Source organism: Abramis brama, assembly GCF_963993115.1.
Source record: "Abramis brama genome assembly, chromosome: 11".
Classification (NCBI taxonomy): domain Eukaryota; kingdom Metazoa; phylum Chordata; class Actinopteri; order Cypriniformes; family Leuciscidae; genus Abramis; species Abramis brama.
In genome coordinates this window covers 37,644,659-37,669,323 of record NC_139973.1, presented here as the reverse complement: position 1 = coordinate 37,669,323, position 24,665 = coordinate 37,644,659, and the positions used below count along the sequence as shown (strand labels likewise).

General features: G+C 36.8%; 1 protein-coding gene across 1 annotated transcript in view; it reads left to right on the top strand.

Annotated features, from left to right (window-relative positions):
* The first annotated feature begins 595 nt into the window (after positions 1-595).
* The window catches only part of sema5bb (sema domain, seven thrombospondin repeats (type 1 and type 1-like), transmembrane domain (TM) and short cytoplasmic domain, (semaphorin) 5Bb), a 59,469-nt gene continuing 35,399 nt past the window's right edge, over positions 596-24,665 (top strand). The window contains exons 1-2 of the mRNA XM_084127810.1: positions 596-704; positions 20,746-20,819. Coding sequence (XP_083983936.1) covers positions 20,800-20,819 — 20 coding nt within the window. The 5' untranslated portion in view covers positions 596-704; positions 20,746-20,799. The remainder of the gene's footprint in view (positions 705-20,745; positions 20,820-24,665) is intronic.

Sequence of the window (24,665 nt, the reverse complement as noted above, 5' to 3'; positions counted from 1 at the left end):
CAACTGTTGGTTACCAACATTCTTCAAAATATCTTCTTTTGTGTTCAGCAGAAGAAAGAAACTCATACAGGTTTGGAACAACTGTAGGGTGAGTAAATGATGACAGAATTTTCATTTTTTGTGAACTAGAGTTTATTTTCAACAGGGACAAGTGCTGAAGAAATGTCCATATGAATGGTTCACCAGGTTGTTAAATTTTTACATAATCTTTTAGTTAAATTACAAACATTACAATGATAGTCAGTTTCACAAATCACAATTAATATGTCATTTATAATAATTATACAACAATTTATTTGTAATTAAACAGTTTAAGGTAAATTATAGCCTGTTCCACCGAGGGCACTTTTATTTGTATCCTGACAGGGGTGAATTTTGTTTTCTTGTCCCAGAGGGGAATTTAGTTATAATTGTTTGTTATTTATGTAAATAAGCCGAACCGTAGCCATAGGGATGCTTCGAAGCAACGCCAGCATAAAATCATTAATATTCATGAGAACACCTTCCTAATAGGCAAGTTACTGAGCAATGGCAGCACGGCCTAATTAATATTCATGAGCCAGGGGTAGCATCAGTAGTTGGTTCGTCCCGTCCCGGTGTGTGAGGCGGTGCTGTCGGCGAGAGCACATTATGCCTTCACGCTCACACACTCTTCTGAACATCACACACACCGAAACTACGCCTGGATTCACCTGACTGAAGAGGTAAGATCAATGCTGTGGGTTTCCTTACAGCCAATGTGCAGAATGTGACAATATTTACGAGCAGAACCGCGTATTAAAGATAACTTACGCTCGTAAATGAGTTTGAGAAAAAGTTGTTTCAGGAGATTGTTCTCCTTGATGTGTTTTTCATTGTTTTGAAAACGAGGTTGCCTGTGGCTTTATCTGTTTTAAATCTATTTATTCACGTTACAATTAATAACACTGATTGACTGAAGATCAAGATGTAATGTTGCGGTGTAAATAGTAATGTAAGTCCAGGTCACTAGAGGGCGATAGCGAGTCAACAGTTATTATAATTCTAAGCATTGTATTGATTGATCTCCTGTCATGATTTATAATTAGTCTGCATTTGTTATGCCTATGTTTAATAAACGTTGAACACTGCATATACATTATTTGTATTCTTAATTAAGTTTTGAAGTATTATGTAGGTGGCTTTTGGATGGTTTGAATTGGAGACCTTTTATAATGGCAATCAATAATTCTCCATGGCATGATTTGCACACTGTAAATGTAGTTTTATCAGTATGTCTAGACATGAATGGGCATTTTTTTTTATCTTGCTAGCATAAGCTGGTTTTAGTTTAGGTGATGCAGAGTTCCAGCATCACACTTTAATTGTCATACATCTGGACAAACCACCCTCATATTTTCATTAATAACAGCATAACCTCTGGCCTTGTCATAATTACCTCTGCATGTGATTTCTCCCCTGGCCCTCTTCAGCTCGTACTGAAGTTATTTGTTATAGTGCATTCCATCATGCTTAAGAAACCTTATGAAATGTCTTGAGGAGCACATTTTACTTTCCTGTCTTCTTGTGTTTACTATTCAAACGAGAATTTGGAGCCTTTAGTTTTTGTTACAGCCATTCTATAGGGTTTTTTATTGGACAGTTTGTACTGTATATGAAGAGTTCAGATGCATCTGAAGTGCCATCTGAAATTTTCTTCTAGAATGATCATTTTTATCAAGCTTGTATATTTAAATTCAGTAATTTCACTTAAATGGCAATGAAAATTACCTATTAATTGTCATTTAAGTGAAATCAAGTTAAATATACGAGCTTCATAAAAATGATCATTCTAGAAGAAAATTTCAGATGGCACTTAGAAGCTTTTGCATCTGAACTCTTCATATGTTCCCATACAGACCAAAAATATGATTATTCAATAATTACGACCTGTTTTCCCAGAAGAGAAAGACTGTAAATTTCAAATGCATTCATTTGCTAAACGGTGTAAATAAATTTTTAGGTGATCACCAGTCTCACATAGCAAAAAAGATACAAATGAGATTGTTGACTTACAGTAAGAGGATAGACGGAGCTATAAATGAATGTGATTATAGCAGCTCATATTTTTGTTATCTTGGAAAATTTGAGCATAGTTTGAGACATTATTGAGATCTTTTCTGAAACGCTAATAAAGACCCGTGATATTCATGCACTCTTTTTTCTCAGGCAGGAGGAGACTTCATTGAAACTCTTTGTTTTATTATTTTTTTTTTTCTCTCTATTTAATCTCATTGCTGTGTAGAAGAAAGAACCGGTAATAAAGAGATTTGTGATTTTGAATGAATAAAATCCGACTGAACAAAACACACTATCACATCATGTGTGTAAAACTTAGCTATTAGCATATGCTTTTCATATGCAAATCAGCGGCTGTGGTTTAAAATGAATATGCGTGCATCTCACTAGTAATCAGCTGTAATCTGGGTTAGTACAGGGGTTACCCGGATAGAGAAAACCCCAGTTACCATATTACCCAATGGCCGTGAGCACCATTCCAGCTGTTATCAAACATTTAGAGCTGCATTTTAAAAGTCTGTTACATGAATTATTGCTGCGACAAGAACAAAATCATGAATGTTTCATGCTGGGATGAATGAACAGAACTGACCCAATAGTCAAGCTATCGAATGATGACAACAAACCTAAATTTACACGCTTTAAATGTCTTAAGAAATGTTCATGGTTGGTTTTTGATGCATTTACTTAATGTATGCACTATGCAATTAATATTTAATGTTTTAATTCTAAACAAATATTTTTAAATTGATGTTAAATCGTCACCCCATTCCTGGCCTTATTGTGAACAATTCATCAGTGCATATATTATATTCCTATCGATTTCTGAAGGAAAAAATTCAGTCCAACATTTCTCTTATTGAATACCACTAGGAAATATGTCACATAACGGAAGCAAAATAGGTCAAACTAAAATAAAAAAGTAAAAAAGAGTAAAATTTGTGAACAAATTTTGATTTTGGCTTGAGAAAGTCTATAGCCTGAAAGTTTGAAGTAGCTTTAAGTGTGAAATAGTTTGAACGTTTAGATAGATTAGAAATACTAGATGTATAGATGGATTGATTGATTGATTGATGGATAGATGGATGGATGGATGGATGGATGGATGGATGGATGGATGGATGGATGGATGGATGGATGGATGGAGGGATGGATGGATGGATGGATTGATGAATGGAAAGATGGATGGATAGATGGACTGATTGATTGATTATTTGATTGATGGATGGATGGTTGGTTGGATGGAAAGATGGATGGATGGATGGATTATTAGAAATATTAGATAGAATGGAATCTTACATAAGTTTAAAGGGATTCAATAACACAGGTGGTTGCTGCTACTAAGCAATAGCGCTAGTGATGCTTGCCTTAATGAAACAATAGTTTCACAACTTGTTTCATTAAAGGTACAATATGTAAGAATTATGTATCAAAATATCCAGAAACCACTTGCACAGTATTATATATTTCGGTAACACTGTATTTTACGGTGTCCTTGTTACATATGTTACATGTACTTACCGTAGTAATTACAGTAAATTATGCATAATTACATGCAACTAACCCTCAACCAAACCCTAATCCTACCCTAACCCTATAGTAGGTACATGTAGTTAATTAATATTACTCAGTACTTAAATATATAATTACACTGTAACAATGACACCTTAAAATAAAGTGTAACCTATATTTCTTTCAATTGTGTACTTACATTATCCTAAATGTTTCCAATCATTAGTAAATTCAGAGAAATTCACAATTTTAAATAGTGCCCGTCCCTTGTCTCTTGTCGCCTGTCAATGATGTAATATTCGCGTTATCCCTGGTTTCCGCTCTGGTTTTCATGTTAAAAAACATGAATGTTGTCGGCACCGAGAGCCTCATGGTCAGCGTGCCGTCATATAGCGCCGTTGTGCTTCGGGTGACACGAGTTCGAATCCCGGCTTGTGGACTTTTCCCGATCCCGCCCCCCGTCTCTCTCTCACCTCGCTTCCTGTCCACTCTATATATCCTATCACAATAAAGGCAAAAATCACCAAAAAAAAACATGAATGTTTTCACTCATTAATAATGTTACAACATTATTAGATCCATCAGCATGACAGCAAGTTCCATGATGCCGCTTATTCACTGCGTCATCAATCTACGCCAATCTGTAAGAGGTAGCGACCCCTATTTTTTTAACATAATGTAGCTTTAAGGCAAACGTCACTAGCAAGAACCTTTAAACTAAAAAGTTTACTTGGTGCTGTCAGAAAGTTGCTCTATGACCCTTGTAGAGTCTGGGCGATTCTGACAGGTCACCATTGAAATGTGATACCAAAGTAGAGAGTTCCCTCTGTCAGCTCAATTAGTCTCCTCGACATGACCCTTCAACCCCATTCTGTCAGCCTTCGCTCTCTATTTCTCTCATGTCTGGCTTCGGCAAGTCACTAGAGTGGAGACTGTGTGCAATTTGAGAAACGCAAACCTTGCAGAGTTGGACAAGGACATGGAGGAAAACTTGCTCTCTGAAAGTGTTCATAACCTCAAGGTTGTTTCAGAGAGCCAGCTGAACTCGGTGTCTTGATTTAAATCATCATTCAGCAGCCGCCAGTCCATTAGCTGTCCCAGACACACTTATTTTATGTGGAATCAATCAGAAATGCCCTGAGCTCAGTAAGACACAAGACTTGAGGAGAATTTCCTTGAAGTGGATGTCCACTCTTCTCGGATGAATAGAAGAGAATCTGAATTAGAATGAGGAGTGGATTTGAAGGTATGATTAAAAACTGAAACACCATATCGCCCACACAATATCTTGAGATTGTTTTCGCAGAAAACTTTGAAGCTGAACCTCACCTCAAATTGTTCACTAAAAATGGACCAGTCAACTTTAAGCTTCAACGATAATGGTTGTTTTAAAAGAATATATTTGTTAGAAACATTATATATTAACATTATACACTACCGTTTAAAATATTTTTTTATATTTAGCTTTATCTCATATGCTCACCAAGGCTGGCATATATTTGATCCAAAATACAAAAACAGTAAAATTGTGAAATATTATTACAATTTCAAAACAGTTTTCTATTTTAATATATTGCATATTGATGTAATTTATGATCTGCCAGAAATCATTATAATATGCGGATTTGGTGCTCAAGAAACATTTCTGATTATTATCAATGTTGAAAACAGTTGTGCTGTTTAATAGATATATTTTGGGGAAACACTAAATATATTAAATAAATAAATTCAATACTAAATGTATCTTCTTTTCTGGTCATGTTGTGAAACATTCATTAGTAAAAAATTATATTCAAGAAAAAAAATTGTCTTTGTAATATGTCTATACTGGTCAGGTTTCACTTGGAAATAAATTACATTACAGTATTTAAATAGTTATAAACCAGAGACCAGAATACTGCTATATTCACACTGTACGCCTTAATGCTCATTTCTAGAAAAATTTTGTGAAGTTGATGCTTAAAACATGCGAAAGACCAATATTTCTGGTGCTGTTAATCTCCAAATATGACAAAAAAGCAACATAAAAGTATAATTTCTACTCATAAACCACATAAATTTCTCTCTTGACCTCACACAGAGGATTATAGTTCTGTATATATAAATATAAAAGTCTTTCATGATACTGTTATAGTTCATTTTGCCATCATGACATGCCCTGGTCACTTTCATTGTATGGAAAATGGCTGTAATATCATTAAAAAAATTATTTGTCTAAATAAGATATTCAATATACATTCTCTTAAAAATACTTTATGAAATGGTAGCTTCTGAAGTGAAGGACATTTAGGACATTTTTCTTAAAAACAAGACAATTGATTTGAATTTTTGCAGTGTACATGAACATTTTTCAAGGTCATCGCTTTGCTTTACACTAAAACTACTAAAGTTAATGAATATGCTTCCTACAGAACTATGCATGAGTACCCTGGTAAATATTCATGTGGAACAACGTAGAGATTATGCATGGGACTCAAAATAAGATGTGATCAGTGCAATCAGAATGTATTATTCATTCAATTGTTCAGCTAGATGTGCAATTATCAAGAAACTTGAGTATATGAAAAAAGAAACCGCTGGAGTGCACTTACGGTACCAGTCCAACATTACCTGACTGAATCTGTGTTTCTCATGATCTTAAAGACTTATGCTTAAATGTTTGAAATTAGCTTTGTAGACAAATATAAATTGTGGCAAAATATAAATAGGTTTACAAAACTACAATTATTATTATTTTTGGACAAGGAATTGGACCAGATTTGTGAGTTTTACTAGACTTATCTCTGCGTTGAACAGTTATGTGTGTGTGTAACATAGCAGGTGTGTTTTTAATATAAAGTAGTTAGTGCATGATTGGGTTTAAGTGATGCTGCCACAGTAAAGGTTGAGGTCAGGTTAATCAAGTCAGTGAAGACTGAGCCAAATTAGAACCATAATTATCCTAGAAATGGTCATTTTTGTTGATTACAGTGGGGGGAAAAATACAGTAATTCCACCATTTAATTAGGCCTAAGCTTAAAACAAGTGAAAATGTCTGCGTAGAACAAGACAAAATACGTTTGGTAAGATTTGATTTAAAATGTAAGACTTTTTGGTGAACAAGGGCTGTTGAGATGAAAGATGAAAGTATAAATCAATGTAAGAATTAGAGTAAGAAGTATGGAATAATTGATGATTGATTGATTGATTGATTGATTAAAGGATAATTCCGGTATTTAGCACTTTGAGTCTCTTTTCTGGTTTGTTTTGGATGAACTAGAGTGGTGGACACAGAAATGTTGACGATGGGTCCTGTCTCGACTTTTTGACTCGTTTACAATCGCCTTTGACCGCTTCAGAGTGGCTGGCTATGGCCATGCACGAACATGTCCTTAAAACAACCCTTAACGTACGTTTTCAAAACTGTGCAACTCACCGAGTGGTTAGTGGTGTTCGTTGATGTTCCAAAACAAGTAGCGTAGCGAAATACAGTTTCTGTCGTGTTTTATTTGGCATTTTGTAAAATCCCATTGATTTCTGTTGGAGGACTCATTGCTCGTTGATATTACTGCGCTTCAGACTCAAATATCGAGCGGAAGTTTATACGCGGTTGTGAGGTATCTGAAAAAATAGTTCCACTATAGCAAATAACATGGATTGAAATCATACATTGCGCCGATATATTTGTTTTGGAACATCAACGAACACCACTAACCACATGTTCGTGCATGCCCGTAGACAGCCACTCTGAAGCAGTCAAAGGCGATTCTAAACGAGTCAAAAAGTCGAGACAGACCCATCGTCAAGTGTGTCCACCACTCTAGTTCATCCAAAACAAACCAGAAAAGAGACTCAAAGTGCTAAATACCGGAATTATCCTTTAAAGTGTGTGAATTACATGAATCTGTGCAGCTCTCAACAGTGTTTGGTAATAGCGTCTTTACTAATAATAACTGTTAACTCTTCTACTGCTAATCATTTCTACTAAATAAAACCAAAAATCGAAGGTAACGTGGGTTTGTCATTAGCCGCGTTTCCATTACTCTTCAAATTGCGCAAATTGAAATTTAATTAATTCCAAACTAATGGAAACGTCAATTTCGCAAAAAACTCCCATTTATCGCAAAAAAGTGTTTACGCTCGCATGAGTTGGTTTTTCAGGCAATTCGAAAAACTGCAATGGAAAACTGCATTTACAGGTCACCTGACGTAGACGACGCGGTGTGTTTGGACAGAATACGAGACAGAGTTCTTTATTAAATTAATAAAAGACAGAAGAATTACAGGAATACTTCTAAACCTCAAAGAAATGCCACAATCAAGACCTCGAAGCAGATCTGAGGGAGAAACACCCAGAAACACCTCATATGTGCCGCTCTCAAGTATAAGGGTCTTTCCTTGCCATTAATGACTGGATAACACGCCTGCGTCTCCTTCGATTAATAATAATGGCCAGTGCGGTGGCTGAGATATACATAAACCTACCAATGTCTGTTGCCATGATTATTGGTATGACTTATCGCGAGTTTTAGTCGCATAACATCGGTTAATGGAAACGCTGTCATTTCGCAATACTTTTTTGTCGACATTTAGAAAAAAATCGCAAAAGTTTTGCGCAAATCTGTAATTGAAACGCGCCTATTGATGGGCGACGAACGGACACGGGCCATGTCCTGGTTAAAACTGCTTATTTTGTATTTAAACATTCTTAGAAACATTTGGGATAATGTAAGTACACAAATCAACACAATGTACAACATTGTTCTAATGGTTTTTGGATATTTTAATCCAAAAATCTCAGTGTGCCTTTAACTGTTCTACTGCTATAACAATTCTACAGAATAAGTGTATAGTGTCTAATATACCCTCTTCCTCCTCACCTGCTCGTCTTTCTTCCAACCTCAGCACTCTTTTACAGTAATCTAAACCACTAGCTGAGCTCTAAACCTCAGGTTAGACCGAAAACACATCACCCTATACTAGCGCCACTGTTCTCCACTTCAGAAGGCATCGCTTGTGGTCGGGAAGTGGAAGAAGGATGGAGAAAAGATGGATTGGGGAAAAAATGGATGGAGACCCACACCTGTGATGAGGAACTGTGGGGTTTTCCATATATCGGTTGAGATGGCGAATGCATGAATTGGGCCGGAGGATCTGTGTTGTTAGGGGTCGTTTGTGAGAAGCTGATTGGAGAAAACCACAGAAGCTCTGCAGCGAGACACTGCCAAGCTTGTGTGAAATGGCTGGGTCAAGCTAAATGTTTTAAATATTAAAGCAAATATTGCTGTTCCCAAGGCCCCGGCCGCACAGTGACGCGCTCTGTCCGGCACAAGAGAGTCATTGATGCCTCTGGCCGAGGTGGGGTGTGTTGTGTTTTATGGGGGTCTGAGCACCTCGAGGCTGGGTTAGTCAAACAAGCAGGTCTTTTTCAAGAGGAAAGTGTTTATATAAGGCACGGTAGCTTTCTTTCTCCCTATCTGTCAATCCATTTGGTTAGTGTAGAGGGTTTTTTAAGCTACTGCTTGACAAGCCTTAAATGGGAAATAGCTAAATTTTTATTTGCATATTAAATTTTAGGGGGACCTGCTTGCTTTTTGCACTCTCCATATGCATGTGAATCTTTGAGTGCATGTTTCCTGTGAAGTATTATGTAAACATTTGTTTTCAAGGGTGCTTTACAAATGAAGTTATACTACTTACCCTATTGGAGTAGCTAAAAAATAAATCTATTTATGTTAGAACGTTATGGGTAATTATTAATTACGTTTGCTAAGGCAGAGTTTTAACAAACCCTTAAAGGATTAGTTCACCCAAAAATGATTATTTTCATAATTTACTCACCCTATCGTTCCAAACCCGTAAGACTTTCATTCATCTTCGGAACACAAATGAAGATCTTTTTGATGAAATTTGAGAGATTTCTGAACTTACGTTGGAGATGTTGGAAATATTTTTTTTGCGCAAAGCACTCGCATCACTTCATAAAATTGAGGTTAAACCACTGGAGTCACATGGATTACTTTAATGATGTCTTTACTACATTTCTGGGTCTTGAAAGTGGTAGTTGCGTATGGACTGTCAATGGAGGGACAGAAATCTCTCAGATTCATTTGTGTTCTGAAGATGAACGAAAGTCTTACGGGTTCGGAACGACATGAGGGTGAGTAAATAATGACAGAATTTTTTATTCTTTTTTGGGTGAACTAACCTTTTAAACTGAACTCTTAGGGCTTAAAATCCCAAATTATTAGTGATATGATGGACATATCAAATTGTCTGACACGAGGCCTGTTCACACCAAGAACGATAACTACAATGATAGTTATAACGACAACTACATTAGCGTCAATAACATTCAGTTTATTATAACCATGTGCTGCAGTTTTGCCGTCTGCCAGTCTAAATGTTTGAGCTCTTTATTGTCAGGTGGATTCTGATTGGCTGTCAATGTTTTTACTGTTAATCAGATGGAAAAAATGCTCTGAAAGTGATTCCAGCAATATCATTCCTCTGTCTCATTGTTGGTATAGTTGTGACTTCTTTACAAGTACAAATTTCATCATCCACCAGGTAAAAAAAAAATAAAAAAATTCCCACAGATATATATTGAAGTGGCCTATGTAAACAAGCCATGACCAGAATACCATAGATATGCCAACAGAACACCCTAGCAACTACCTGGAAATATACTAAAGGATTTAAAACACCTTCTTGGCTTAATATTTGCCTCTTCGAGCTTTATATATTGCCTTATTGAGTACTTTATTTGCACTGTGAGTGTTGTAGAGCTATTGTTTAACTCTAAACGTGTCTAATGCATTCCTTACAGATGTTATCGACTGCTGTCAGAGTGTGAATTGCAGTGAAACTTTCGACTCTGTGGTCGAGATTCACACTTTTGCCGTAGGTATTCCCATATTAATTTGTGAGTTGTTTTGACATTGTGGTGGTGTGTGATGAAGCCACAGAGATGAGTTGTGTTTTCTAGCCATGTGAAATAAATAGTTGATTAAGAATTTCTTACACAATGAACATGTTGCATGAGGGTTGACTGATTTAAATTAATATTTTATCGTAACATGATTATTCTGGCATCATTTTCATTTATTCTGTCGAACAGACAGTGTTATTTTAATATCACTGAGATTTTGTTAATATTTTGAATTAGTTTTATTTTTACATTTTCTTTATTTTAATTGTATTGTAAGTTTTAGTAACTCTGTTGTGTGCTTTTGTCATATTTATTAGTTTTGTTTTAAATGTCTATTATTACAAACATTTTCCGTTTGAATTTATTTTAGTATTAAGTTAAACAAAATGAAAATGTGAAATGTGTACTTGACAATTATAGCTGAAATTATCTTTTTAAAATATTTTATTTTACTTCAGTAATGTTTATTGCATTTCAAGTAACGGAAATGCTTTTTTCCCCATTTTAGTTAACTATAATAACTAGAGATATGTCACATCTGCTAATTTCCTGACGTTTGACGTCATCGATGTCAAATCTGGCATATCTTGTCTACACAAAATTATTTAATTATTTATTAAAATTCAGTTTATTTTACAAATCTACTTCAAAAGACTTGAAATATAGTGCTCATGTTATATGCACTACTTTTATGATACTTCTGTGGTGCTTGACAACCCCTGGTCACGGTGTGTTTTCATTGCACATGGAAAAGAGTCGTGTAAATGTTCTTCAGAGCATCTCCAAAGAAAGTCATGTGAACTTTGAACGATATGAGGGTGAGTAAATGATGACAGAATTTTTACTTTGGGCGAAGTGTTCTTTAAAAAAAGATGTGAATCATACTTCCAGGCCATTTTTTCCCTTCCAAATGTGACATAAAGTTTCCTATGTGCATAAGAACACTAAGTTTAGTGTGAGCGAGGGCAGGAAAACTCTGCATCTGTTTTCATTGGGAGGAAAAACAGCGCTGTATTCATGACGTTCAAATAGCCCCAAACATCGTGAGTTCGATCCCAGGTCATGTGACCCATGAACTGTAGAGTTTCTAAAATCTCCAATCATTGTAATGCTCTTAATTAAGGCACTTAACCCCAGCTCGCCCCAAGAGGGGATGGTCCCTATTATTAGTGTACCCCAAATTGCTCTGAATGAATAGTATCTGTGCAACTGAGGTTATTTTGCTTGCTCTTCACCGCACGTTCACCTTCCCAGTCCACATTTGTCTCAATCCTACTGAAATTGGTTTAACATAACTCTTTCTACTGGGACGTCCCACTGTTTTGTCTGTTTTTGGAGCATTGCAAAGGAAGATGAATGGTGCTCTGGCTGATGGCTTTAAAGGTTAAGAAAATGTCAGAACAGCAGAGCTATTAGTCTCCCGTGCTCTGGTGGACCCTTGAAGGGGCCGTTGACTTCTTCCTGAGATGCGGGGTATGATCTATGTGTGCGGATAATTGCTGTCATGTTTGTCGTGTCCGACAGGTCAGGCTGGGCCTTGTGCCCTTTTCTCCCATCAGCCATCTGGTTTCAGGACTGACATTTCACTCTGTCACTTTGTTGGTGCAAGAACAATGGTGCAGGGCTGACACTAATGATTATTTTGATAATCGATTAATATGCAGATTATTTCTTAGACAAATTGATTAATTGGATGAAAACATAAAATAATAATTTTATCAGATCAGCAGAAGAAATAAACAGAAAACAGCTGTTGTAATGGCGGTTGGCGCTCTGCCTTTATAAAGCGGTACTGAACCGTGTGGTGCTGAATTGACCGTTCGCAAAGACCCGCCCCCTTTAGTTACTGTTGCTATGTCCGACAAGCCACGCCGCTCTCACGCCACACCATGTTCTCACCAAGGGGCAACATTCTAATCTGAAAAATGAAGCCTACCCGGAAGTGCGAAAAACTGCAATACATTGAAAATCCGCTAGGGGCAGGTCCCAAAAGGGAGCAAATGTCCATAGACCCCATGTTAAAATGTCCGTTTTCACAGCATAAATTCATGATTTTACAGGTTGGTCCCATGGACTTTTATTGTATTTTTCGATAGGTTCCGAGTGCCTGACAACTGTGAGGGGGGTGAATTTTTTTCTAACTCGTTAGTTTAGATCGTATTTAGATATAAAATGTGTGACAAATAAGGGCGTGGTTAACTTTGATTGACAGCTTGATTGACAGCTGATAACGAGCATAGGCTGCGCCAAGGAGAATGACAACATAAGAAGCGCCATTTTTTAATATACAGTTGAAATATAATACTACTGTTTCTGTATCATGAAATGTAGTTTTAAGAGTTTTTCAGCCGAGAATGTAGTTGTTTAAAGCTCCAATCTGTGGTTATATGTTTTACAGTCTATGGTTCTCACACAGTGAAAATACATCGCGGAACAGAGAGGACACTGACAACGCGCTGACAGACAGGACAGAACAGGTTACTTTTGATATGAAACAAAGTCTCAACTTTCAAATTTGGTCATTTTTTAAAGAAATTTAAACAATAAATACCGTTTTGTGGCTTTTTAATGTGTCTGACAGATCGCTGTAGAGCCTCAGTTAAAGCTGCTCGTGAACCGATCATCTCTTCCTTCTAGTTCATTTATAGCATCAAATAAACATAAAAAGGAGTGTTGTTTTAACCGCGGAAAGACGTCAGTACACTCTTTTTCAAGTTCAAATCCTCCAATGTTAATCTACTAACTCTCCTGACTGCTTTGTCGGACAAAAATGGCGGATTTGGATTATGATTGGTCAGATCGCCTGTCAATCAAACTCCCTGCGAAGGGTCAATTCCACTGAATCTTTCTTTTTCAGAACATTGACTTCAACACCATCTGAACAAGCCCGACATAGAAGTTACTCGCCATAGAAAAGCACCAAAAAAAAAGTTTGAGAACCACTGCAATCGACCCAGTTCATTTGCTGGCTTCATTTGCTGTGATACCCTGTGTTTTACCCATAGACTGTAAAAAAAAATCAGTTCCATTGATGAGAACTGAAGCCGCCAGTGTCCCGATATGGTGCTGACATATTGGAACTTGAGTCTGCGCAGTAGCGATCTCGGGACCAGACCTGCGCAGTAGTGAGCAGGAAGTAAAGCCGCGAAATCAACGCTCCGCCCTCACTCTCGCAGAACGCACTCAGGGAGAGTGCATTCTGCACAGTTTTTTTGGATTGCAGTACGACAAGAGGCTTGTTAAAATAAAGTATCCTCAGTCCTCCGAAGATCCCGAAAAAAATGTCCGTTGGTGCTTCAGTGACTACTTCGCTCAGAGAACCTGTCAATCACAGCTGTCAATCATGACTTTACACCACCGCATCACGTAACTAACTAAAAAACAACTTATTTTTTAAACAGACACTTGAACTTACATCAGCGTGATAAAAACGACAGCAAATGAAAGAAACCAACTTTGGAAAAAAGAGATTTGAAGTGTAATTTAATTGTTTGGTTGGTCTCGCGTCCCGTTGAATAACACGGGGAGGCGGGGCTTATGACCTATACTAGGACCAGTCACCGGGGGGCGATCGAGACATTTTGGCTTCACTTTTCAGGGCTTGTGCGGCACGCTTGGTTTAACCTGAGGTGTCGAAATACTATTGGATAAACTAGCAGTGGGCGGGATCACACAGACCTTCCGACACTGAACGCACATTTCAAAGTAGAATAATTGGCTGTAGCATTGATTTTCTGAGAATCAAGTATTTTAAATTAGCATGTTTCCTAAATCTCTACAAATATATCATGGTATTTTTATGCTTTAGTACAGTAAAAAAAAAAAAAAAATTTACATACAGCACCTTTAACTCTTTCCCCGCCATTGACGGATATTTCCGTAATTTATGAGACAATGCTTCCCTGCCATTGACGGAATTTTCCGTCTTTCCTTGTTTTCACTGTTATGCAGTAGGGAAGCTGTCACACAACTTCTGAATGAGTACAGAAGGGAAGAATCTCCTGATCAAAACACAGGCGAAGAAGAAACAGAAACAATCGATTGAAGCATTGCTTATGCACGCTGTAGTCTTTGATAAAAAAAAAACAAAAACGTTTTTTACATTTAGAAAGATTTTCTCAGCTTTTTGTTCAGAATGTTGCTTTTTTTTAATGAAACTTACCCACATTCAAGTGTGATAAAAAAGAATGCATGAAGCTATAGAATAAAACTAGAATAAAACTAAAAGCAGAGTCTCTGCTCTTTGGTTTTATATATTGCATGTTCAGATATTCATACAACAAAATATTCTGGGGGCCATGAAACTGATGAAAATGATCAAAAACTCTGGCGGGGAAAGAGTTAATGTCTAACAAGAAATATTTTAGTCATAATTATTGCTGCCGTCTGGTTGCATGTACATGCTGAAGTCTGTGAAGGTTAACGGAGACTCTCGCTGTCAGGACAAGCCTTTATGCAAAATGGAAATATTTGTGTGACTTTTAAACATTTACAGATAAGGATACAACAGAGGAAATCATGCGTCTCAAATGCATTAAACGGCACATGCATCCATCAAAGCAAATGAAAGGGCAAGTTGTATAAAACTCAACACTTTTAGTTGAGGTGCTTAATATGACACTCAAGTTTAGGGAAACGTTCTTGCCCTTTTCCCGCTGTAGCTCAGTGTGTGTGTTCTCCACCATATTTTAGATATGTTTTGTCCATGGAAATGCGTCATTAAAGTGACATGACCGTTGGATGTTTCCCGTGCACAGTGAACAGATGCAATTAATCGATAATCAAAACCATTGTCATTATTGATTATTATCGAATTTGTCGATGTTATGTTGCAGCTCTACATTGGTGGCAATGCATATTAATGTACAATCTGATCCTTGTGTCATTATTATTGGCCTACGCAAAATATTTGACGTTTTTGGGACGTTTGTTTGACTGTGTATGTTGTGAATAATGCACAAAGAAGCTTTGATTCAGGTTTGATGTCGCTGATGTTTCATGTCGTCAGTTGTCTAACACGTGACTGATCAAGTTGGGATTTCAGAGTTACAGCCCAGGAGAAAATATAAACTTAAAGTGAATAAAAAGTTAAATTAAGGTCTCATCATGTTTCTCTTTCTCTCTGTTTGGATTTAATGTACTTTATTAATGCTCTTGTGAGGAGATCACCTACTCTTTCTGTTTGTCTGACAGGGGAATCTTCATTCTTGTTATTTTCTCTCATCTTTTTTCCTCTCTCCTGTCTCTTTCTCCGCCTCGGAGGAATCATAGGCTGTAGTAGTTACTGCGTGAACATTTCTGTGTCTCAGGAGAGTGTTTTCCTCTCTGGCAGAGAGATCAGACCTGACTGAATCCCACCTGAGGCTTGAAGGATTCTCTAAATCGCACCATCATTCACTCTCTCCTCCTGTTTTTGTTTTGGTCGCTCTCCGGAGGATGATTTTATTGCTCAACAGTTGCTCTCTCACAGGAGACTTAAAGGAGATCACAGTTTTATTTACGTATCTACTTTATTTGGGATGGTTCACCTTAGGGGAAATAAATATAGATGCAAATGAGACAATCATTGACATATAGACCTATAAAATCAATGCACTGCAAAAACTGTATTTGAGTCTTGTCAGTATTACTTTTTTTCTTGTTTTATACTACTAAATGTTGTTGTATTTATTCATTTTGGTTAGAAACTTAATAGTAGGTATATTTTCTAAAAACAAATCTGTAGTCAATATTTTATGTCAGGGATTCCCAAACTTTTGTCTGCCAAACCCATTTGATCTACTTGAAGTTCCCCTGAGAGTTAATGTTTCAATAATTCAACAACGTTTGTTCATAGTTCTCTGATGTTGGTTAATGGTCAGACAAACAAATACAATATTTTATCTTTTTTCTATCAAGTGTTTAATCTTGATTTGCATTTATTCAAAAAATTCTCATTTTGCATTTTTAATGATTTCATTTATTATTAGCTTTTCATCAGTTCACAAACCCCCTGCAGTTCTTTCATTCACAATGGATCTCAATTATTATTATTTTTTTTTATTGATGTTTTGATGAGAAAACAAGACAAAAATACCAATTTAATGCGAAACGTCAATATGCAAGTTAATGCATATTGAGATCTCTGTTTTTTATTGATCTCCTCTGAACCTCTAGTTGAGAAATGCAATTAATCTAAGCATGAAACTTCAACAAAACTCTTCACTTGCTCTCCCTTTAATCTCATTGTTGTCTTGAACACAAGTTATTTCAATTGAGTTATTTATCCCATATGTATTTTTTTTTTCACCTTGCACATGGGTCTTCATCATGAGTTCCTCAAAGAGAAGATGGACTAAACCAAGTGGTCCCCTGATGCTGTCTTATGGGCTTCTTGTGATCGCAGCCATCAGATTAACCACAGGAGTTCGGGAATGAACAGCCAGTCCTGTGAGGTGCACATAACATGAGCTAAAATAACCCAAAATACATAAACCAAAAGACCTCTGTACTCTTGTCCTTCAAAAACTGTGTGCTGCTCAAACACTGCGACTTTATATTTGACAGAAATAATCTTTTTATTTTTAATTCATTTTGAGTTTGACTTGGCGTCCCAAAATTTTTACCTCATTTCCCCATCTCTCTCAATCCAACTTTCTTTCACAAACACCCACATTCAGTGCCTTCAGAGAAGAGTATGGCACATACCCAGCATACGACATGTGTTTATAAAGAATGATTTGTAAGAATTAAGTTAAATCATTGGGAGAAATAGAGAGTAGAACGAAAAAAGTGTCCACAAATGTGTGCTCAACTGAGATGATTACAGCATAAGTCATGCATTTCACAATGAGATCATGTTGGCTAAATCTGTTTTGTGTTTCTTCATCCAGTGCTCTAGCATGACTTAAGATACTGGCATCTGTTCAGGCATGACATGTTCATAGTGAACCCCTCGAGAGGGAACACACCCGCGAGGGGCGGAGCAAGGACTAATTAACACCAGACTACCTTGATTCTGAACGCTAACATACTGTACAACTCTTTTGTTTTAATAGTATTCCTCTTCTTTGGGATTTGATTAGATGAATTATTTAGTCATTCTGTATGTATTTCTGTTTCTCTATTCTATTTTATTGATGTATTTTTGTTTCTCTATTCTATTCTATTCTATTCTATTCTATTCTATTCTATTGATGTATGTTTGTTTCTCTGTTCTATTCTACTCTATTCTATTCTATTCTATTCTATTCTATTGATGTATGTTTGTTTCTCTGTTCTATTCTATTCTATTTTATTGATGTATTTTTGTTTCTCTATTCTATTCTATTCTATTCTATTCTATTCTATTCTATTCTATTCTATTGATGTATGTTTGTTTCTCTGTTCTATTCTATTCTATTGATGTATGTTTGTTTCTCTATTCTATTCTATTCTATTCTATTCTATTCTATTGATGTATTTTTGTTTCATCATATTGTTTCATATAAAACAACATGAATTTCCATGCAGGTTCAGGGTGATTTTTGCGTGATTCAGGTTAGTGCTGATTTGTAAATGGTTGATGCTGGTTAGTGTTATTTTGGCACTAGTTCAGGCTGGTTTAGTGCTGGTTAATGCTGGTCTGATGCTTGTCTAACTGGTGCTAACCAGCCTAACCATTTTGTTCACTAGAAAAACACAACAGGTGAAATTGGTCAACTATCATGATTGATTAAACTAGTAAAGCAACAGGGTACTGCTGGTTAAGTTTGTAAGCTATTGTGATTTTGCTGGTTTAGAAGTTTGGTGGTTTGTTTATGCTGGTTTATTCTGTTTTAGGGTTAAGAAGTACTGGTTTGGTGCTGGTTATGTCTGTTTAGTGCTGGTCAGGCTGGAGGACGAGCAAAGCTACGCTGTCCCACAACAGAACAGCATGGTGTTCCTTGTCAAGCTGGTTTACTTTTTGGTTAAACCAGTAAAGCAGAAGGTTCTTGCTGGTTAAGCTGGTCAGCCAATGTGATTTTTTTTCTGGTTTAGAAGTTTGGTGGATGGTTTATGTTGGTTAGTGCTTTCTGGAGCTGGTTTATTCTGGATTAGAGTTGAGTAGTACTGGTTTGGTGCTGGTCTAGCTGGTGGACAAGAAAAGCCAATGCTGTACAACAGCAAAAAGAACATGATCTTTCAGGTTAAGCTAAAGCAACAGGCTGTTGCTGGTTGAGTTTGTCAGCGATTGTGATTTTTCTGGTTTAGAAGTTTGGTGGTTTGTTTATGCTGGTCCATTCTGGTAAGTTTAGGGATAAGTAGTACTGGATTAGTGCTGGTCAAGATTTTGGATGAGAAATGCTATGCTCTCCCACAGCAAAACATTATGGTCTTCTTCGTCAAGTTTGTTGACTTTTTGGTTAAATGAGTAAAGCAGAATGTTCTTGCTGGTTAAGCTGGTCAGCTAATGTGATCTTGCTGGTTAAGAACTTTGGTGGATGGTTTATGTTGGTTAGTACTAATATGGAGCTGATTTATTCTGGTTTAGAGTTAAATAGTACTGGTTTGGTGCTGGTAATGGCTGGTCAGTGCTGGTCTTGATGGTGGACAAGCAAAGCCATGCTGTCCAGCAGCAAATCATTATGGTCTTCCTCGTCAAGCTTGTTGACATTCTGGTTAAATCAGTAAAGCAGAAAGTTGTGATTTTGCTGGATAAGAGATGAGAGATCTTTTAACTTTGTTGACTTTTCATGTTGTGGATCCAGCACAACTCCTGCATAAAATATCATCCTTTCCCTCATGCACCTCAGAGAATAAATGAATGAACATGTAATTTCAGTCTGCTGAATTATACGACTCAGTTGAATGGAGCTACAAATGAATGGATGAATGAGTGAGTGAATTGGTTGGTCTCAAGAGGAAGTCGTGCAAAATTTGAATTTGAAATCAACCGCCCCATTGCGTGTTGTGTTTTTGTGTGTGACGGGGGCCTGGAGATGGAGGGAAAGGGAATAATGATAGAGGGAATTGAACATGTTTCTTGATCTCTTGTCACCTAGTATCACTGTGAAATGTCAAATTTGAATTGATTGAAAAGAAAATTACAGCTGTATTATGGGATGTCGTGGGGGGAGGGGTGTTGTTGCCTCAGAAACCAGACCACTGCTTCTCAAAGTGCTGTTCTCAGCTTATGAGTGAGCAAAGGTTTCATGTTAAATTGTCCCAAAAAGACACCGAAGTCACACTTAAAAATGCCTGAGTGAAACTGCATTAAATAACAAAGTACTAACCCAAATGGCATTTATTTTAAGGAAAAAAGTATGCTTATTAAGCAGAACATTTACCAGATATTTTTTGTGGAGCTTAGTCAGGGAAGATGGCATATGTAATTTGACATGCATGAAAATGAGCTGTGATGGATAGACATATGTCTGTTCATTGGGTTGTAATTGTGTTATTTTGAGGTTTGAGGTCACTTTTAGACAGAGTTAAAGACATTTTATGGTTAGACATTTGAACAGACTGTGCTTCTGTACCGGACAGCCTTGCTTTTATTCATGTCAAATTATGTAAATAAATACGGCATCTAAGATTGATATATTATATAAGGCTGTTAAATATTCACTAATTATTCACAATGATTTTTGCTGGCCATGTAAAATAATGCAGGATTCTGAATATTGTGATGATGGACGACTTTTTTGGGTCAGTGAGAAAAAGAAAGGATCATGTGACACTGAAGACTGGAGTAATGATGATGAAAATCCGCTTTGATCACAGGAATAAATTACATTTTAAAAAATATATTCAAATAGAAAACATGAATGGTAGTGTATAATAGGACATAGGACACCTGTGTGATCTTAAGGAGAATTGATCTGGTGTGCTTAGTGGTTTTTAGTATTTTTTTTTGCGATTTTTAGTGGATTTATGAAAAAAAGTGTAGCGTTCGATCACAGTTTTGTATCGAAAGCAGTGACATCCAGACATTTTTAAGTGTAGCATCAGTGTTCAAATGCGTTCACCGAGGCTGCTGAACGTATCCGAGGTGCACCAGCCTCAGTTTGGGAACAGTTAGAGGAATTTTAACCCTTTCTGTCCCCGCGTCTGCTCGCCACAGATGCTGCACACACACACACACACCCTCGTGCACAGCCGTCGTGCCCCCAGCAGCCTCCCTCCATTGAGAAAGTTAACAGTTTGTTTTTCACAGGGCTGGATGCTTCACTGCACACATTACCGAAGCCCCTTCATCTCCCCCTTTACTCGTCCGTGAGAGGCTGACTAAAATTATTTCTCTCTCTCTCCCTCTCTCTCTCTCTCTCTGTCTGTCTGTTTGTAAGGATTCTGTTAAACAGATCTGAAGTCTATCGGATGCGCTCCTCTGGAATGAGCCCATGCTGACACCTTACTCCTGGTGAGTACACTCTTTTAAAAAAACTTTTTTTTTCTAATCTATCCATCCGTGGTGAAAACTATCCACTTATGTGAATCTTTTCATCTTGTTGCACTGTGCTTTCCCTTCTTCTTTTTGTCCTGGAAGCAATTTTGTCCACATGTCTTCCCTCCCCTCGTGTCCTCCCGTATCTTTTCCAATTTCGTCCTCTCTCCGCTCCATCCCGTCTTCCTTCTCTCTCTCTGTCCCCTCCCTCTCTCCGTGTCTTTGTTGAGGTATTCTGATAAACAGTTTGGCCGTCATCTCCAGACCTCCCCCATTGTGTGTCCAATTCTCTTTGTTCTCTCAGCCTGTGGCGCTGGCCTCTGAGTGTGTGTGTGTGTGTGTGTGTGATTGACCACTTCAAGTGCGTCTGTGTTTGTCTGAATAGATGGAGCTACTATGCAAGAATTTATCCGTTTTGTCCATATTGTCACTGACTCACTACATTTTGATTCTTTGTGTCTGTTTGTCTGCCTGTCTCCCCTCTTCTGTCTATTTCAGTTCAGTTAAATTCTGTTCAATTTCATTTGTTAATCAGTTTTTGTTGTCATTGCAGTCTTATTTTGTCATTTCTGTCTCCTTGTTCTGTTTATTTCTCTCAACTGATTTCAGATCAGTTTTTTTTACTTTTTTCCATTTCAGTGTAATAAAATTAGTCTTCGTTGTCATGACAATTCATTTTGTTGTTCTGTTCCGTCTGTAATTCTCAACTAATTTCAAATCAGTTTCATTTTAATTGTTAAATTTTTTTATTTAATCATATTCATAATTTTATATGTAACTTTGTGGTCTTCTAAATCAATTTAAATTGATTAAAAGTGACATTAAAGAACTTTTTAATGCTACAAAAGATTTCTATTTCAAATAAATGTTATTTTGAACTTTCTATTCAGCAAAAAATCCCAGAAAAAAATGCATCACAGTTTTCCACAAAAATATGAAGCAGCAGAACTGTTTTCAACACTGATAATAATAAGAAATGTTTCTTGAGCAGAAAATCATCATATTAGAATGATTTCTGAAGGATCATGTGACACTGAAGACTGGAGTGAAAATTCCGCTTTGATTTCAGGAATAAATTACATTTTAAAATAGATTACAATAGAAAACGGGTATTTTAATTTACAATAATATTTCACAATAATATTGTTTTTTATTAAATGCAGCCTTGGTGAGGATGGCAAATTTCTTTAAAAAACAATTAAACAATCTCACCGACCCCAATCTTTTGAACGATAGTGTATACTTTTAATATAAATTTAAATGTATAAAAATATTATTATTTTTTACAGCATTTATTAATCTTGGTTGATGATAATGTGATAATTGGCACTTCGTGCAATTCCATTAACTACAACATTTAATGTTAGGAAGTCAACTTTTGGTATATGTGGAAATTAACATCAACCAAGTTTATTAAATGCTGTGAAAGTTATGTTCATTGTTGGATTAAACTGACTATTGCATTAACTAACATGTGACAATGTAGTTTTTCTTTTTTTGTTTTGAAATGCTATAAATATAAATAAGTGGCTGTAGGATTTATGTCACAGCACAGAATTAATTGCTAAAAGAAAACCTAAACAACCATGATAATGAAAATTCATGGATCCGCAAGTTCATGTCGTCCATTATTCAGGGCCAGCCTTCCATGTGCAACGATTCAGGGACAAATATGCAAATATCATACAGCTGTAAGCAGTGAGTTAAGTTTCAAGCTCCCGAAGTTAATTTAAACCTTCGTTTCCCATTTTATATCCGTTTAATACACCAGTTCTGTTTAGACAGATGCTTCTGTCACAAATCTCACGTTGTTAACGGCACAAAGAGAACGAGAGATGGACGGAGAAAGGGAGAGTGAGAGAATGAGTGAAACGTGAATGGCGTGAGGATGGACACAATAAAAGGCCGGTCTTGTTGCGGCGCTGTTTAAGATTCTGCCCGGTGTCGGGTCCGTGGTCAGCGCTGAGGGAAAGTGTGCTCGCTCACAGCGCCTGTAAAGCTCAACGGACTTCATTCACGTGCTAAAGAGCCTCTGCTTTGGCAGATAGTTGGCCGGTCTCACAGAGAAGGCTTTCACGCAGAGACAGCGAAGGAGTGGAAGGTTTTGGGAAAAAAAATAACAGACAAGGGACACATCTGAAAAGGCAAACACTTTCAGAGATACAACAAATATCCGTGGAACTGCTTGATTGGAGCTGCTAATTCACAGCTTGGATCGGTCTGTACGTGTATCTCAGGTTGGCGTTGGCTCTTGGCCGGTAAAGGTTGCTGGCCCGTCTTAGTGCCCTAACTAGGCTAGCGCACGGACCTCCAGCTGCGTGAATGGGAATAGAGTTCATTTGGGGTCTCTTTTTGGGGATAAAGGTTTTGGTTGTGTGACCCCTTTCAGCGCTTAGAGGAAATGTTGGGGATTGTGGCCGGGCTCCCATTGGCAAAAACATGTTCTCTATAGGCGATGTCAAAGGCCATGTTTGTTGAGGAGGGTTTTATCAGTTTTTTTTATTTATTTATCAGTGAGTCAGACCAACCGGAGTAAATTGCATGCACTCTGCAAATGATGAATTTTAAGTCTAGTGCATCTGCATATTTGAAGGCAGTTTTTTGTTTTCTGTCATGTTGACGACGCTTTACACAAGTTATCACAGGCTACGCATGGACTTCATCCATGACATGCAAGCAGAATGAATTTCTTATGGAAATTGTTGCACTGAATGGATAATTACAATTTACGCAAGCATGGTTTCACAGGTGAATTATACAGAAAACTGTGCTTGGATTTCATGAACGAGGCTGTAGATGCATCGATTATCGTTCTCCTAACAACATGGTCTTGCAGTTGTTTTAAAAGAGCCATTGTTTTCTATGCAAACAAGCGCTAGACGGACATCTTTGACCGTTTCACTCGCGTCTCGCAACAGAGAGCCGCATGTTTAGAAAGCCATGTAAAGTTAAAAGAAGTTTAACTTTTAAAAAACATGTCTCAAGACTTTTTGAGGGTTTTGCCACTCCATTGCATCTCATCATATATTTAAATGCAAAAAAAAAAACTTTATATTAAACTATGCATAAATACAAGATGCTGTTTTGCATGGAAGCTTGTTTCTGCCACAGAATAAAACATTTTAAAAGATAATTGCGACTTTTTTTCGTAATTGCGAGTTTATATCTTGCAATTCTCACATGTTTTCTCGTAATTGTGAGATATAAACTCGCAATTATGAGAAAAAAAGTCGCAATTACCTTTTTTATTTTTTATTCTGTGGCTGAAAAAAGCTTCCATAGTTTTGTTCATAATTGTTTATGCGATTTACAAAATTATATTTGATTTATAAATGTTATTTTAAATATTATACACTTTTTTTTTAGTACAGACAGTCATGTTATTTCATTGCTTTGAATTTGAATAAACAATTTTATGCGGTACATTAATATTTTCCTCAAAAGGTTTTTCCTCCTAACTGAAATTATGCCTTTTAAAATCGCATATAATTTGAATATTAGTAATATTTAAGTATAAAATTTGAATAACATTTTTCATACTTTTTGACAGCCCTATAGCCACTCAAAACAACTGCAGGAATTAAACACGGTCAATTTTGATTTCATATGGTCTTTAATTAGCTTAATCAACTAGACTTTCTTGTTCAACCAAAAAGTTAATGAGACCAGCTCAGTTGTTTTTGTAACATCTGAACTAAACTGACGTCTGGACTTTCCTGAGTTTCACCTTGAAATGTCTCCTGCAATCACAGCTGCTCATTATCACCTTACTTGTTTTCCTTTATACCTTTCCTCCCACTTGCTTTTTTTCCTGACGGAGGA